The sequence below is a fragment of the Triturus cristatus genome, chromosome 1_2 (assembly GCF_964204655.1).
Source record: "Triturus cristatus chromosome 1_2, aTriCri1.1, whole genome shotgun sequence".
Taxonomy (NCBI): domain Eukaryota; kingdom Metazoa; phylum Chordata; class Amphibia; order Caudata; family Salamandridae; genus Triturus; species Triturus cristatus.
Genome location: NC_140580.1, coordinates 219,990,858 through 220,005,865, shown reverse-complemented (window position 1 = coordinate 220,005,865; position 15,008 = coordinate 219,990,858). Strand labels below are relative to the sequence as shown.

The window sequence follows — 15,008 nt, the reverse complement described above, 5'->3', positions numbered from 1 at the left end:
GTTGATTTCCATCCTGTATGTTTTGATAGCATCCCTGTATTCCCTTTTCTTGCTGAGGGATAAGTCCTTTCTCCAGATTCTTTCAGTTTTTTTGCAGATCTGCTTTAACTCTCGGAGTTTAGGGGTGTACCAAGCTGTTCTGTGTATCTGAGTGAATTTCTTTGGAAGGACCTGGTCTAATGTCCCCTCAATCCAGTTGTTGAATTTTTCGCTAGCTACAATTACGTCGGATTCAGGAGGTGGCCTAGAATTTTCCAGTACCGACACCCACTTTTCTAAAGGAAGTTTCGGCCAGCAGCGGGACATTGTTCGTGTTGTTTGGGTGGGGGGGTGACATAGGTGGGTGACCAAAGGAGGGCAATCAGAAATTGATCTGACCAGAGGATAGGAATCGGTTCCTGGCTGAGTAACTCCTCCAGATTAGAGAATATAGGATATAGGAGGTGTCCTTTTGAATGAGTAGCGTATAGCACCTTCTGTGTGAGCTGATAGGCTGCAAGATCAAGGGATAAGTCGGTTTCGGCTGACGAAGTTAGATCATCAAAATGAACATTGAAGTTACCCAGAAGAGTAAAATTGGAGGCGGTGCTTGCGAGTTTATCAAATATTTCTGGTAGTGCTTTTCAGAATTGGGACATTGCTCCAGGGTGTCGATAAAGTAAAATGCCTGAAAGAGATAGTGTAGGCGTGAATCTGATTGAGAAGTGGAGGTTCTCACAGGTTTCTGTGAGAAGCAATACATCAGGGCTTTCATCCATTACCAAGATGCGCAGCTCTGCTGCATGTTTAGGCAATGATCTGCAATTTAATAGAAATAATTTAAAGTGTTTGTGATCAAGCCGTGCGATGGGGGAGATGCGCCAGGCGGGCAAGCAAAGCCTAAATGGGCAGTGCATACAACGAGAGGCTAAGCTGCTAGGGGTAATGGAATGGGTACATTTCAATCCTAAGGTTGAGTTTAGCTGTTTTAACTGATCCGTGCTGTAACACAGTTTATGTAAGGGCTCTTATGAAGCCGGAGCAGGGTCCAACAACTAGAGCACTGACCCAAGATGGCCGCTAGAGTGTGAGTACCAAGTATTAAAACAATGTAAACTTGCCCCTCTGAGCTATAACACAGCTCTTTGCAGCACAAGTGAACAGGCATTTAAAAGCAAACTTCAATTTAAAAAAAAGGGATCTGTGCCCACTTCGCGCCTAGCGTAAAGCGCAAGTGTGAGTACAAATGTTTAAAACAAGGTAAACTTGTCCTCCTGAGCTATAACACTGCTCATATGCAGCAATAAGTAAAACAGGTATTTTAAAAGCAACTTCAGTTTTAAAAGTGATCTGTGCCCCTTTTGCGCCTAGTGTGACTCGTAGCAGCTTCAGTAACTGCTGCGCAGTTGCGTCATCGGGTGCTTATGAACGCCCTAGCAGGGTCCAGCAACTAGAGCACTGACCCAAGATGTCCGCTAAATTGCAAGTGCAAGTACCAAGTATTAAAACAATGTCAACTTGCCCCCCTGAGCTAGAACACAGCTCTTTGCAGCACAAGTGAACAGGTATTCAAAAGCAAACTTCCCTTTTAAAAAAGGGCTCTGTGCCCCCTTTGCGCCTAGCGTACAGCGCAAGTGCGAGCACAAAAGTTTAAAACAAGGTAAACTTGTCCCCCTGAGCTATAACACAGCTCATATGCACCAATAAGTAAAACAGGTATTTTAAAAGAAACTTCAGTTTTAAAAGTGATCTGTGCACCCTTTGCGCTTAGCGTGACTCGTCGCAGCTTCAGTAAATTAATACTATTTTTTGACAGGTTTCTTGCAACCTGTATGTAGTAACAGCAAAAAGTGGGTGCAAATTAAAATAGAGATGCACTACAAATGTGAAGGAAAGGATGAATCATTATTGAAATAATTGGTAAGCAATTGTGATCAATTAATTACTTTAGAGAATGATATGTAGGGATTTTTTTTTTTTTTAATAATATATGGACCTTGTCCAAACATTATTGAATTATGGTCATGTGTATGTAGCTCTCCCATAGTTCATTCATTTTTTATATATGTTCTTCTTTTATGGCTATTATGCCGAAATAAAGATTTTACAGCATAATGAAATGTGAAGTTTCAATTACAAGTAAATTGTGATGGTTTAGTATAAATGTAGAAAGTGTATCTATATACTATGATATTGGTTCATAGGAGTGTCCTTTTAGTACTAATTATTTTATGTGATTATGGTGCTAATAAATGATATAATTACCTGATTTAGGTCTAGCTTTCTATCTACTACTAGATACTTGTTTGTGGGCTTAACTGCTTTTCATTTGTTTGTTTCAGTGTCCTTTAAAAATCCTTGCTTGCTAGTGGTCAATCCTTCTCTTTGTCCCTCCTTTTTGTCTTTTTGTTTCCTCCCAGGAGCAGGGACTAAGTACTGTATCATTACACTTTGGTTGTTTGTCCGTTGTTCGGGGGGATTTTTTTTCTTACCTTCCTGCTCGTATTTGGTTAAGTTTCACTTTTCATTTGAAGATCATTCTTGATCTGAGCTTAGTTTCGCCTGTTTGTGCCCCAACCCCCTTATCGGCGCTTACTTCTCCCGACATATCAAACTCTTTGTTGCATATTTATTTAAAAACAATTCTTAACAGTCACACACAATGCTGAGCATCCTGCAGACTTTAACCCCGTTCCCGATTTTAAAATGTTCCCACTCTAGCCGTTACGCCACATCCATATTGATGGGACTGATCTAGCAGCCATCTTAATGTTTTGTCCCTAACTCCGAGCTGCGACTTCAGTTTATGCACCAATGATACTGGTGTCCATAGAAGTACAGTGCGCGAACCAGAAGGAAAGGGCCGGCCAGCCATAGACTCTGACATACTTTGTTTGAGTGGGTCAACAGCAGCAAACCCTTGACAACTATTGTAATCTGTGAGATTACATTTATGAAAATAGCTACCTGCAGGCTTTCTCACAGTGTATTAACAACCCACTCTTGAAATCATATTGCCTTTAGGACATGCTGTTCATGATAAGTAAAGACCTCCATGCTTTGTCCTGACTTTTCACAATAAACCCAGGCCCACTGAAGTGCGCCTACGCTGGCAAACATTATGCATAGAGCTATAAAAATAAAATCATGGACAAAAATTACAGTTGGTAAAGCAGTAAACATCCCCTAGCAAAAGGGTGTAACAAGGATCATCACAGTCAAAATATTTTACCCTTAGGGTTTGTTGGAGGGGCTGACCAATACTAAAAGCCTTGCCTAGTCCGTTAATCAGTGAGATTGTATGTAACAAAATACATGTTTACAGTCTGTAACACAGTGTGATAACAATCCACTGTTAAAGGCCAATTATCTTAAAAAAAATGTTTTTCACAATAATTAAGGCAAGTCTACTGCCTTTGTCATAACGTAAGTAATACTTTTCCCATTGAACCTATGAGAACTGTAGCCTTTATCATTGGCATCTAACCATACCCTAATCATAATTACAGTGAAGAAGCATACATATCCCACTAGGAAACAAATAGGCATACATTCATAAAATTGCAAATGAATACTAAATTACAGTTGGCAAGGTAAAATACTAGCTATGCTATGAGAGGCCAAAGAGGATTATCACAGCACTTCTATCGCCACAAATTTTCAGAAAAGGTAGCCAACACCGAAACCCTTGAGTACTACATTAATCTGTGAGATTCCATGTACCAAAATACTTCTCTGCAGGCTATATTCCAGAATAGTAACAGTCCTCTTTTAATAGCGTATTATTTTAAACAAACTCTTTTAATAATGACTATGTCAGGCCTTTATTGTACCTTGTCATATTAAATAGGTCGACTTGTGGTGTTGATCATTCGCTTGCCACTATAACCAAACCCAGTCCTCCTCTATTGAGCATAAGCTTCCCACAAGGCAACAATTGCAATACAAGCACTCTTTGTTCAGTGGAAGCACACAACTTCTGCCCAAGCAAATGCTTTAATCAAGGATACTATCATTAGGGACAGCCTGACACCTTTTCTCAGTAGTACTTCCAAATGCTCTTTTTCTATTGTTCACATATTGTCAGGCTTCAGCTGTGCTGTGAATACAGACCTTAAAGGTATGTCACTAATTAAATGAAATTAAATGGAAAAAAACATTTACATAGCGCAATAGCTACCCTCAGGCACCCCAGCGCTGCAGACGAACGCGGACAGACAGAAAAGGTCCAGTGATTAAGTGCAATTGTTAAAGAGCAGTGTTTTTAGGAGTTTACGAAAGGGTAGCAAATTAGGCCCCGCCTTTATATGTGGGAGGAGAGCATTCCATAGTTTGGCGGAGTTATAGGAAAAGGAGCGCCCGCCACATCTAGCTCTCTTTATTCTTGGAAGTAGGGCGAGGGAAGAGGATGCAGAGCGGATATTTCTGCTAGGATGGTATGGAATGATAATAGATCGACTGATTGCTGGACCATTCCTCCAAAAGGACTTGTGTGCTATACACATAGGTTTAAATTGGATTCTCTCCCTGACAGGCAGCCAGTGAAGGCTCCTCAGTGCCGGTTTTACGGATTGCCGGTAAGGGGACTGGAGGAGCAGGCGAGATGCACAGTTTTGAATTATCTGGAGCTTGTTTGTAGTGGATTGAGGGGCACCTAAATAAAGGGCATTCCCATAGTCCAAGCGAGATAGAATGAGAGCCTGGACCATAATTCTTTTTGCCTGAAATGGGAGAAGAGGGAGTATTTTGTGTAGCATCCTCAGCAGGACATAGCAAGTGGCCAATAGTTTTGCCGCCTGGTAGTTGAAGCTAAGGGAACGGTCCAACCAAATGCCAAGGCTTTTGATCTGGTTTTTAGGATCTGGAGCAGGGCTAAGACATTTGGGCCAAAATAGCTTGGGATTAAAAGAATGTGAGTTACCGAGGAGCATATGCTCCGTCTTGTCCCCATTGAATTTTAGGCAAGAGAGTTCCATCCATTTGGCTACCTCCTCTAGGCAGCTTCCTAGGTCGCTGGATGTCTTCTCGGGATGGTTTAATGCCACCACGAGCAGCGTGTCATCAGTGTAGGTAATGATTTTTATGCCAGATGGACGGACAATCTCTGCCAAAGGACTCATATAGGCATTGAACAGTGTGGGGCTCAGGGAAGAGCCCTGAGGGACACCACAACAGAGGGATATATGTTTGGATACAACGTCTCCTTCAAAGACCTGGAAAGATTGTTCTCCTAGGAAGGATTGTATCCAAGTGATGCCACCACCTGTCACTCCCAGACTCCTGAGTCTGATGATCAGTATGTCGTGGTTAACGGTGTCAAGGAGAATGATAGCTGCAGTTCCCCCTTGATCCAAAATCCTCTAGGACTTCTCAGTTACTGGAAGAAGGGCGGTTTCGGTCCCATGTTGGGGATGGAAGCCGGTCTGTGAAGGGTGAAGTAGATTGTTGGATTCTAAAAACTCTACCAGGACTGAGTTGACGTGCCTTTCCAAAATCTTGCTCAGCCTTGGGAGGAGGGAAATAGGGCAGTAATTCCCCAAGTTATCCTGGTCAAGGTTAGTTTTTTTCTTCACCATTGTGCATTTCCATGCAGGGGGGACCACTCCAGAGGAAATGAAGGTGCTGACCAGGTCAAGGACTACTGGGAGGATGTTCCCCATGACTGGGGACAAAGCACGGGGAGGCTCAGGGTCTCTGGGGGAGCCCGATTTTACCGAGCCATGATAGTCTATTGTTACGAGGTCCAATGGGGGGATGAGCTCCAGTACAGTTTGAGTTCCATACACTGGTACAGTAGTGGGAGCCAGGGTTTGATGGTTCTGAGTGGATGGCAAAGACGATTGTATGTTTTGTATTTTCTGGCGGAAAAACTCAGCCAGGTTGTTACAGCGTGCATGGGCACTGTCTATGTTTGGTTGTTTCTGAGGCAGTTTTGAAAGGGTTTTGGCAATCCAGAAGATTTCTTTGGGGGTGTTAGAGGCTAGATTATTTTTTTTCCTTGTAGAAAGAAGCGTGGGCAGATTTAATTTAGCCTTTATAGGTTCTTATTGCCTCCCTATATTTTAATATGCTGGATCCTGCATAGTTTTGTCTCCACTTCCTCTCTAACCTTTTGCAGAATTGAGTTCCCGTAGCTTCGGGGGGTACCATGGGGAGATCCTCGGCCTACATTTTTTGTGAGTGGGTCTCTTGGGGAGTACGTCATCTAAAGAGCTTTAGATCTCGTTGTTAAATTTCTCATTGGCCGAGATGGGGTTCGGGTCAGTGGCTGGCCTGGTGGCTTCCAGAACTAAAATCCATTGTTCTGTAGGAAGCTTAGACCAGTTACGTTCCGAGCAACAGGCCGAGTTGGGGGAGAAGGTAGGGCCAGAGATTTCCCAAGACAGGGGTATCAGGAAGTGATCAGACCAGGGAAGCGGACATGGTGCTCCTACTGTAAGTTCATTGCAATTACTGAAGACAGGATCAAGTAGGTGACCTTTAATCTGTGTAGGTTCAAGTACTCTCTTTTTTAGCTGAAGTGCGGAGTGATTCACGGTCAGCTCTGTTGTGATTTGATCAGAGGGGTTGTCTGGGTGTATTTTAAGATCCCCTAGTACTGTGAAGTTGGACGGAGAGCAGGCTAAATTAGCAACAGTTACAGGGAGGGTGTTCAGGAATTGTTCTTGGGCCCCAGGTGGACAAAATATATTATTAGATCAGAAAAGGTGATAGTGGGGGAGAAATCTATGGAGAAAGCTAGACTCTCGCAGTACGGTAGGAGGTCTGCGGTGATGCGACAATTGAACCGGTCTTTAAAAACAATTGCTATGCCCCCCTATACCATTCTAACTGTCCACCCGTTGTATAAGGTAGCCGTGAGGGAGCGTTTGAGTGAGGACTGGGTCGGAGTCGTTGAGCCAGGTTTCTATCAGGAATAGGGCATCAGGGTTTTGTTTCTCCAGTAACATGACGATTTCAGTAGCATGTTTAGGGAATGATCTGCAGTTCAGTAAAAAAATCTTTAGTGTAATATGTTTTCCAGGAGGGGTCTGGACTTTAATAGACGGATGAAGATTAAAAACACAGTGTAGACAATTAAAATGCCCTTCTGCGACATTCAAGGAGTGTAGACTATTGCAAATTGCCTTTCCTCTTAGATTGTGGAGAGATTGTGGGCTATAAGATCTACTAGTTGTCGGGGAACGGACATTGGTTGTGGCCCCTGGCCCCGCCGGACGCGGACGGGTGCAGACGGGCTTGCCTTTGGCGCACCTTCAGCTAATTGGAAATCTATAGAACAGTCACATGGACCCCTTCACTTATTTTCTAGGACTATTTCAATTGTTTCTAGTTTTGTAGCACATGCACATCATAGAATGAATGCCTTTGTCTTGAAACATTTTATCTTGGAACCTAGTTTCAGTCACTAGTTACAGCTTGAAATTGTTTCCACAAGTTGTAAATAGAGCAAAGCAAAGCGATAGAGTATGAAGAGTCTGTGTACCCGTGAGTTCAGAATGCTTAGTATCTTACTTTTAGAAGTGTTAAATTCCACACACCCCTGGCTTCAGCTCCAGAATTACTAAAGTCTTTAGGAAGAGGAATGCAGTGAGTGTAAAAAAGATGGGACCTCGCTTATGCCTGTAGGAGTAGGGATGGCATTTGTGGTCCTTAGGCAATATCACTTAACAGGCATTGGCAAAGTCAATCTGTCTTGCCTTTTCGATTTGTAAATGCAGACATTTTGGCTTTATCAGTGGTTATTGCAGATGTAGAATCAGCAAAAAAGGGTGACGTATACACGTTTGTCTGTCCACACTCATGCCATATGATGACATATAGGCGCGCATGTGTCTCCACAGATTCATGTGTGTGTCATGATGAGTCACTTTTTTTTAATCTTGTTTAGGCAAGTAAAGTTATATTTAGGAGAATATGTCCGTGAGGACATTCACTTTTTGACCTATAAAAACTACAGATATTCCCAAGTTATTGTTAGCAGAGCTACCTATAACTTACACCCTAGCCATGCACTGCTTATGAACTATTACATCATTCATGACATGTTCTATGACTTCAGAGTTGACCTCATTGATGACTCAAATTACATCATTGATGGCATCTCTGTTGACATCTTCCAACGAATGGTTAGTTTGTGTTATAGTTTATATAGTCGCAGGTAACTACCATAGTAATTATCTACCTAATTTTGTACAGCCTGTATCCAGCTAATGGGTATAAGTGTTTACAAAAGGCATGTGCTCCTAATACATCATAGCTGTGTTGAGGTATTGAACATGTTATAAATCTTTGCATTGCAGAGGAAACCTGTGTGAAGGTGACAGTTGATGACTTGTCAGCATGTTCCACATAAGTTTTTTTGACTCTGTAGAAAAAGTTTGCAAAAGGGCAAAGATCCTATGTACTACATACTAAGTATTGTAAGCAGCATTGTGTTATTAGACATAATTGTCTCAGCATGACAATTTCTTTTTAACATAGAAGACTGTGCACCAGTTATTAACCTATTTACATATGCATCTTTTACTTCAGAAGATGGGCTATCTGTAAGGTTTTCATCACAGTGTGAAGGCTGCATTTCGTATGATCTTTAGCACTTTCATACCTTGGTTATTTTAAGTGAATAGTGTCTTTTTGACAAGTATTGCATAGAGTGTAGTGTATTTCTCATGAGAGTTTCACTGTCTGAAAACTGTGCTACAGAGTAAACTCTCTACATAGAGTTAACACAGTTTACAGTACCCATTCATATAAACTTCATTTCTCAATGTAGGTTCCGTGATTGTCGGGGATTTGATACAAATATAAGCTGTCCATAGTAGGGCATTCATTTTGTAAGGGAAGTTGAGTATTTTGAGGAACTCGGCTTTCTCTGAACAGTTATATACATATTGAACACTGTGTTCAATGAGGGTTTCCCTTATGTCTGTGGATGATTGTTAATGTGAACTAGGCTGCATGTTTAGGGCCCATGTTGCACACAACACATACGTGCTACACCTAAGGGAGTTGTATTTGTGATGCATTAATGATGCTTCATATTATTTTAGCTATTTTGCAGTTACTTTCATAGCTCTAATGCCACACCTGTTTATTTTGCAATGTGTGCAAAAGAGGTTTTGACGATGTCATTTGAGATGTCATCAGTGATGTCATTGAACATGTCATGAGTGACACAATATGTGATTTCACTAAGCAGTACATTGTGGTGGCGCAACTTAGAGTTTGCTCTGCTAACTGCAACTGGTGAATTTCTGTGGTGTTTTTAGTTCAGAATGTTAATGTTGTCACTGACATATTCACCTAACTTTAACGTTACTTTAACCCTCGCTTTTTTTAGTGAATTACTAGGTTTTTCTTTTTAAACAAAAGCAGATCTTTTTATCACATCTATACTATTACTGTAACCTTTGTGTTTTTTCAGTGAATTTCTAGGGTTTTTTAACGTTAAGTAATATTTCACTACCATGCATAAAACCAAACCCCGCTGCGCACATTGGGGGGTTGGCCACAGGCCCTGGCCTGCAACCAAGCCCTGAAGAAACCCTCCCCACAGGCGGCCTACTCCATGCTGCGCACGCAGTATGGGGTTGACGGTATGGCCTGGCTTGCAGCCAGGCCCAGGGCCCAACTCCTCACAGGCAGCCACCCTGAGGCAACCAACCCCACACCACGCACAGCCTCTGGTTGTGTGTTGGCGTAGGGTTAGCTGCAAGGCCTGTCTTGCAGCCAGGCCCTGATTCCAAATCCCTGCAAGCAGCCAACTGCATACAGCCTTTGGCAGTGAGCAGCGGTGTAGTGGGGACAGGGCTTGGCCTGCTGCCTTGTCCTGTGGCCAACCCCCCAGAAGGCTACTTAAAGCCACACCGCGCATAGTTTTGGCGTGCGCTGCAGAGGGTTGGTCATTGGGTCCTGTGGGACAAAGCATATATATTAAGGGAGGAGGGCATGCAGCCCCCTCCCCGACCCTTAATTGGGTGCGGTACCCCACCCCTTTAAAAAGTTCCAATAAAATGGGAATAGGAGCTGTGCGCCCCTTCCCAAGCCTTCTTGGTCCCCCTGAGACCCCATCCCCAAGGCCTGAATCAAATCTAAAGGAGGAGGGGTGACCAGCCCCATACCGAGTCTTATTAGGCTCTGGAAATGCCCTCCCTGGGCCCATACCAATAACAAATGGCAGGGGCACTGTGTGGTCCCCTCACTCAACATCATTAGGGGTCTGGAGAGGTAGAAGAAAAGTAGTTCCCTAAATGTAAGCAGTGAAAACATACAATTTGATCCAATGGAATGGATGATAAAGAACCTGAGCTAGAGAGGACAGACAAACACAAGAAAAGGTAGTAAATCCTTTAAAGAAGCAAGCCTGTGATATTGACTAGAAGGTCAGTCAATGATAAGTAATGGGATGACCCGAACCCCTCTAAGTATTGAAGACGAGAGGCGAGACCTAAAAATGTTTGTACTGTTGATATAGGTTTTGCCACCAAGTGGCACAGGTCCAACTGATGCATAATGAGAACATGTCTTTTGAAGATGTATACCCATATTACCGGTAAGCATAATAATGCTACTTTTTGTTGTTGGTGTTATGACTACAGGTACAATGATCATAATATTAACATGTTTCTCATTTCTGCTTTTGAGCACTAATTGCAAAAACAAATTGTACACACTTTTGAATTTTTAAAAGCAGTCATGAGTGTAACACTATTTTCAGTACGAAAAGGAGAGGTTCACTGTTTCATCATAAACAGCCGCAATAATCTCATCTATATAAGAAATGTTATACCTTAAAGAATTTTGCTAAAGTATTTACTTGCAACTTTGAGTTGATGTAACGCATCGCTGCTTAGCTGTCTATTCTGCTCATCGCATCATTTGTGAATGCAACTCTTTGCAAGTGTCATTTTAATTATGATTTTAACTTAAAGCGTTCCCTGTAATCAATCATTGGACAGACTTGCTGTAATTGATTCTGTGACATGGACAAGAGTTTAGGTAGCTGCTGTTGCTGGCTCTTTCGTGGTTCCCATTTTGGGGATATTGACGGCAATCAGGCCTTCCAGAGCCCGATGCAACACATTTAAACCTTCTTCTGTTGTTTAACTACTTGCCTACAACCGCTTGAGATTAGTGTGTGGGTGGATTACTCCTGACTCTGCCTTTCTGAATGTTGAACTCTGTGTGTGTGTGTCTGCAGGTGGCCTACACTAGGGGTTGCAGCGGGGAGTCTGAAGATGACGAGTTGTACAGCGCTGAGAATTTTCGCCGCCTGGCTTGCAGCCTCAGTGGGACCACCGTCAGTAGTAGGGAGGAGATACTCGTCTCTTCTCACAGTTTTGTAAGTAAAATGGCCCTAATTGTTGGACGTACTGTTGGAATTTGTGTTGGGGATACATGATGGTGAGGAATGTCTTTCTTTCTTTAGATGATTACGATGGTACAACATTGTGCTCACAGGTTATGGCAAGTCATTTTGGTACTTAGCTGTTTGTTTTGCTTCATAGGTTAGAATATTAGAGGACTATTAAGGGGAAAGTATTCCAGCGCCTTTATACATGGTTTTCTAATAATGTGACACAGTTTGACACATCTTAATGAAACTTTCCAAAATAAAAAGTTAATCCATCTCAGCTCCTTCCTAGAAGGTTTTGGGGTGATCTGTCAAGTAGGGGACAGAGATAAAGGGGGGGGGGGGGGGGGGCTCAAAACATTTTGTTTCCCATGCGGTTTCGCATTGGAACTTTAAAAACAAGGACAGCCAAAACAGTTGCATGGAATTACAACAAGTTTTGCAGAAAGCCAGATGTTGATCCAGATAGCTTGTTTTTTTGAGTTGATGTAAGCAGCCCAGAGGAGGTTGAACTGAGGCCCTTCAGGCAACGACACACTGCACACATCCAAAGGCCATGCGTGGTAGGGAGTCAGCAGTACACGAGGGATTGGATGCCGAGCCTGAAGCAGGCCATGCCCTACGGCCAAATCCAAAAGCAGTGGGAATGGAAATGACATATTACTTTACGTTAAAAAAAAAAACTGGAAATTGACTGAAACAATCCAAGGTAAAGTGACATTATAGTTAGGTATGATAAGACTATCCTAATTTGCATTACAACATCTCAGAAAACATAAAGTTTAAAAGTACATTTTGTTTTTTACATTTTAAGCTACATAAAAACAATTAAATTAACCAGATTTAATAACTGAAGCAACTGTAACTATAACGTGTGCACTCACCATGCACTGCTTATTACCTCATATATTTTCACCAAACTATATGTCACTTTAGATTAGTGCACAGGTCTTCAAACTGTTGGGCGCGCCCCCCTGGGGGGGCGTGGATGGGTTCCCAGGGGGGCGCGAAGGCCTCTGCAAGCACATGTAAATAAAGACGCCTGGAAGTGCAGCGAGTGCAGAGGAGGCTTACCTGCAGACTACACGCCCCAGAAGGCTGAGGGCCAGCTCCAGCAGCCGAGGTCCCGCCCCCTGTGACCGGGGACCGCTTTTAAACACCTCGCGCCTCCCGCTTCGCGGGAGACGCCGCACCAGCACCGGGGAGTGCAGAGGAGGCTTACCTGCAGACTACACGCCCCAGAAGGCTGAGGGCCAGCTCCAGCAGCAGAGGTCCCGCCCCCTGTGACCGGGGACCGCTTTTAAACACCTTGCGCCTCCCGCTTCGCGGGAGACGCCGCACCAGCACCGGGGAGTGCAGAGGAGGCTTACCTGCAGACTACACGCCCCAGAAGGCTGAGGGCTAGCTCCAGCAGCAGAGGTCCCGCCCCCTGTGACCGGGGACCGCTTTTAAACACCTCGCGCCTCCCGCTTCGCGGGAGACGCCGCGCCAGCACCGGGGAGTGCAGAGGAGGCTTACCTGCAGACTACACACCCCAGAAGGCTGAGGGCCAGCTCCAGCAGCAGAGGTCCTGCCCCCTGTGACCGGGGACCGCTTTTAAACATCTCGTGCCTCCCGCCATGCGGGATGCGCACGGGCGGCACCGGGCTAAGTCTGGGCAAAGGGCGGGCCGTCTGAGGCCGTCGGAGGCAGACCGAGGCAGGGCCGGGCCTGGTCTCTTGCGCCTTATATGGTACAGTTCCCGTGCTTTGTAATTTCATTTTGTCAATTGTTCCCTACAGCATCTGGGTCTTTTTTTGGTTGAGTCTCTAGCTGGGTTTTGTTTCCTATGAGTTATTGAGCTTACCTGATTACAGTGTTCGTTCAGCTGAAAGTGTATTTATTTCATTCTTTTGGTGGGGTTGCCCGGGTGGCTTTATCTAGGTTTGATGGGGAAGAGGAAAGTAATGGAGGGAATGGTTGGCCAAAATGCTTTCACCTCTAGCCAAAGCAAGAAAAAGAGACAAAAGAAATCGGCCAAAGGTGCGGCTGCTAATTGTGTGATGGACAGAATCGATACTGTCATTGAAGAATGCGAAAGTATACTAGAAAACGCCCTAAGTCCCAACGTAGAAGAACCCGCCAAAAATGTTTCTGTATCTCCTGCTAAAAACCTAGTGATACCTCAGTTATTTCTTAAACATAAGAAAGGGGGGTTAAAGCGGATTGACGGGGACCCCCACGTGTCTGTGGACCTAAACGAAAGTAACAAGGGAGTAGCTCAGGTTGAGGACGAGATCAGTAGTGAACCTACCCCTAATGTTATTTGCTCTAATAGATTTGCCCCTCTAGCCGCAATGAGTACCAATTATGATTCCACTCCTTCAGCGCCTGTTCTTAAACATTCTAGCCCGGGTCACTGTTGCACTTGCACCCATACCATTAGAGAATTAGAAAGGGTGATTAAGGAACTTAGAGGGGAGGTCTTGGGTATAAGGGGACTATTAACGGATCTCATGGACCGTACCCAATACACTCATTCTGAGAACCCGCATTATATCTTGGGTGGTCCCCAACTCACTAACGAAGTAGACCCAGCCCCCATTGGAGGGGGTAATAAGGTTAAAATTCCAGCTGGGGTAGAGAACCGGATGCAGCACTCTAGGGGGGCAGAGGAAGTCCCCAGGACCACTCATGAAGATCGTATTACTATTCCTAGCAGGAGTGGCAGCCATTACTTGGGCCCCAAGCCTAGACTATTGAATCCAGGGTCGCAGGGGATGGCCGGACCTCCTGTGGTCCGAGACCAAATTGGCCCTGGCCAGAAATCCCCAAACATTATTTTTATGACCAATGTCCCAAAAATACCCATCTCAGGTTTTCACGAGTCCAGTGACTCGCTAATCAATAAATCGATCCACTGGATCGGTCATGTCAGAGGGTGTCGATCTGTTATTAGGGAGGACATCGTGAAAGCAAAGAGATGTCCTTCCCCTGATCTCAATTATGATATGATCGAATTAACTTTGGTGGACGCCCTATTGGTTGAGAACCTGGTTACACTAGAATATAGAACTTCCTCCCCAGACCCTTCTAGAATTCAGTTCAGGCGATGGATAGTGACATCCCACAATTCAACATTCAAGGCAGGAGCGCTTTCTTCATCTTCCCTTGATAAAAATGATTGACTTTTAGTGCCTTTTTTAGCCAAGAACACAAACAGTTTAGGACTTATTGCCCAGGGCACCCTCCCCTTACGCAATTTAAAATCTCCACCTTGCCAGTTACCACATGTCCAGCCCAACTCGATTAATTCTGTTAGATTACCCTCGACGAGTAAATTGAAAATACTGTCCTGGAATATAGCAGGCCTTAAGAAAAATATGAATACACCGTCATGGGTCGAGTTTGTGGGTACGCGTGACGTCTGCATCTTTCAGGAGACATGGAGTATGGAAGCGCTCTTCATTTCTGGATATGCCACCTATTTTATTCCTGCAATTTCTAGTGGCAAAGGAAGACCCTCAGGAGGTCTCCTAATATGGATTAACCTCGATTTGGGGTGGTCTGTTACTCCTAAAGTTAGTAATACCCACGACATTCTGTGGTTATCCATCAAGGTCCCAAAAAAAGGAGAATCCCTTAACCTCTTCAATGTTTACATTAGGGGAACAGTGAGTGGCAGGATATCGAC

The 15,008-nt window shown here is 44.0% G+C and overlaps 1 protein-coding gene across 8 annotated transcripts in view; it reads left to right on the top strand.

Annotated features, from left to right (window-relative positions):
* Positions 1-15,008, top strand: part of USP54 (ubiquitin specific peptidase 54) — a 1,650,598-nt gene that overhangs the window by 1,472,960 nt on the left and 162,630 nt on the right. For 7 of the 8 annotated variants that reach the window (XM_085603496.1, XM_085603494.1, XM_085603489.1 and 4 more), the window contains one exon: positions 11,183-11,323. The exons of the other annotated variant lie outside the window; for it this stretch is intronic. In XM_085603496.1, the coding sequence (XP_085459622.1) occupies positions 11,183-11,323 (141 nt within the window). The remainder of the gene's footprint in view (positions 1-11,182; positions 11,324-15,008) is intronic. 8 annotated transcript variants of the gene reach the window in all.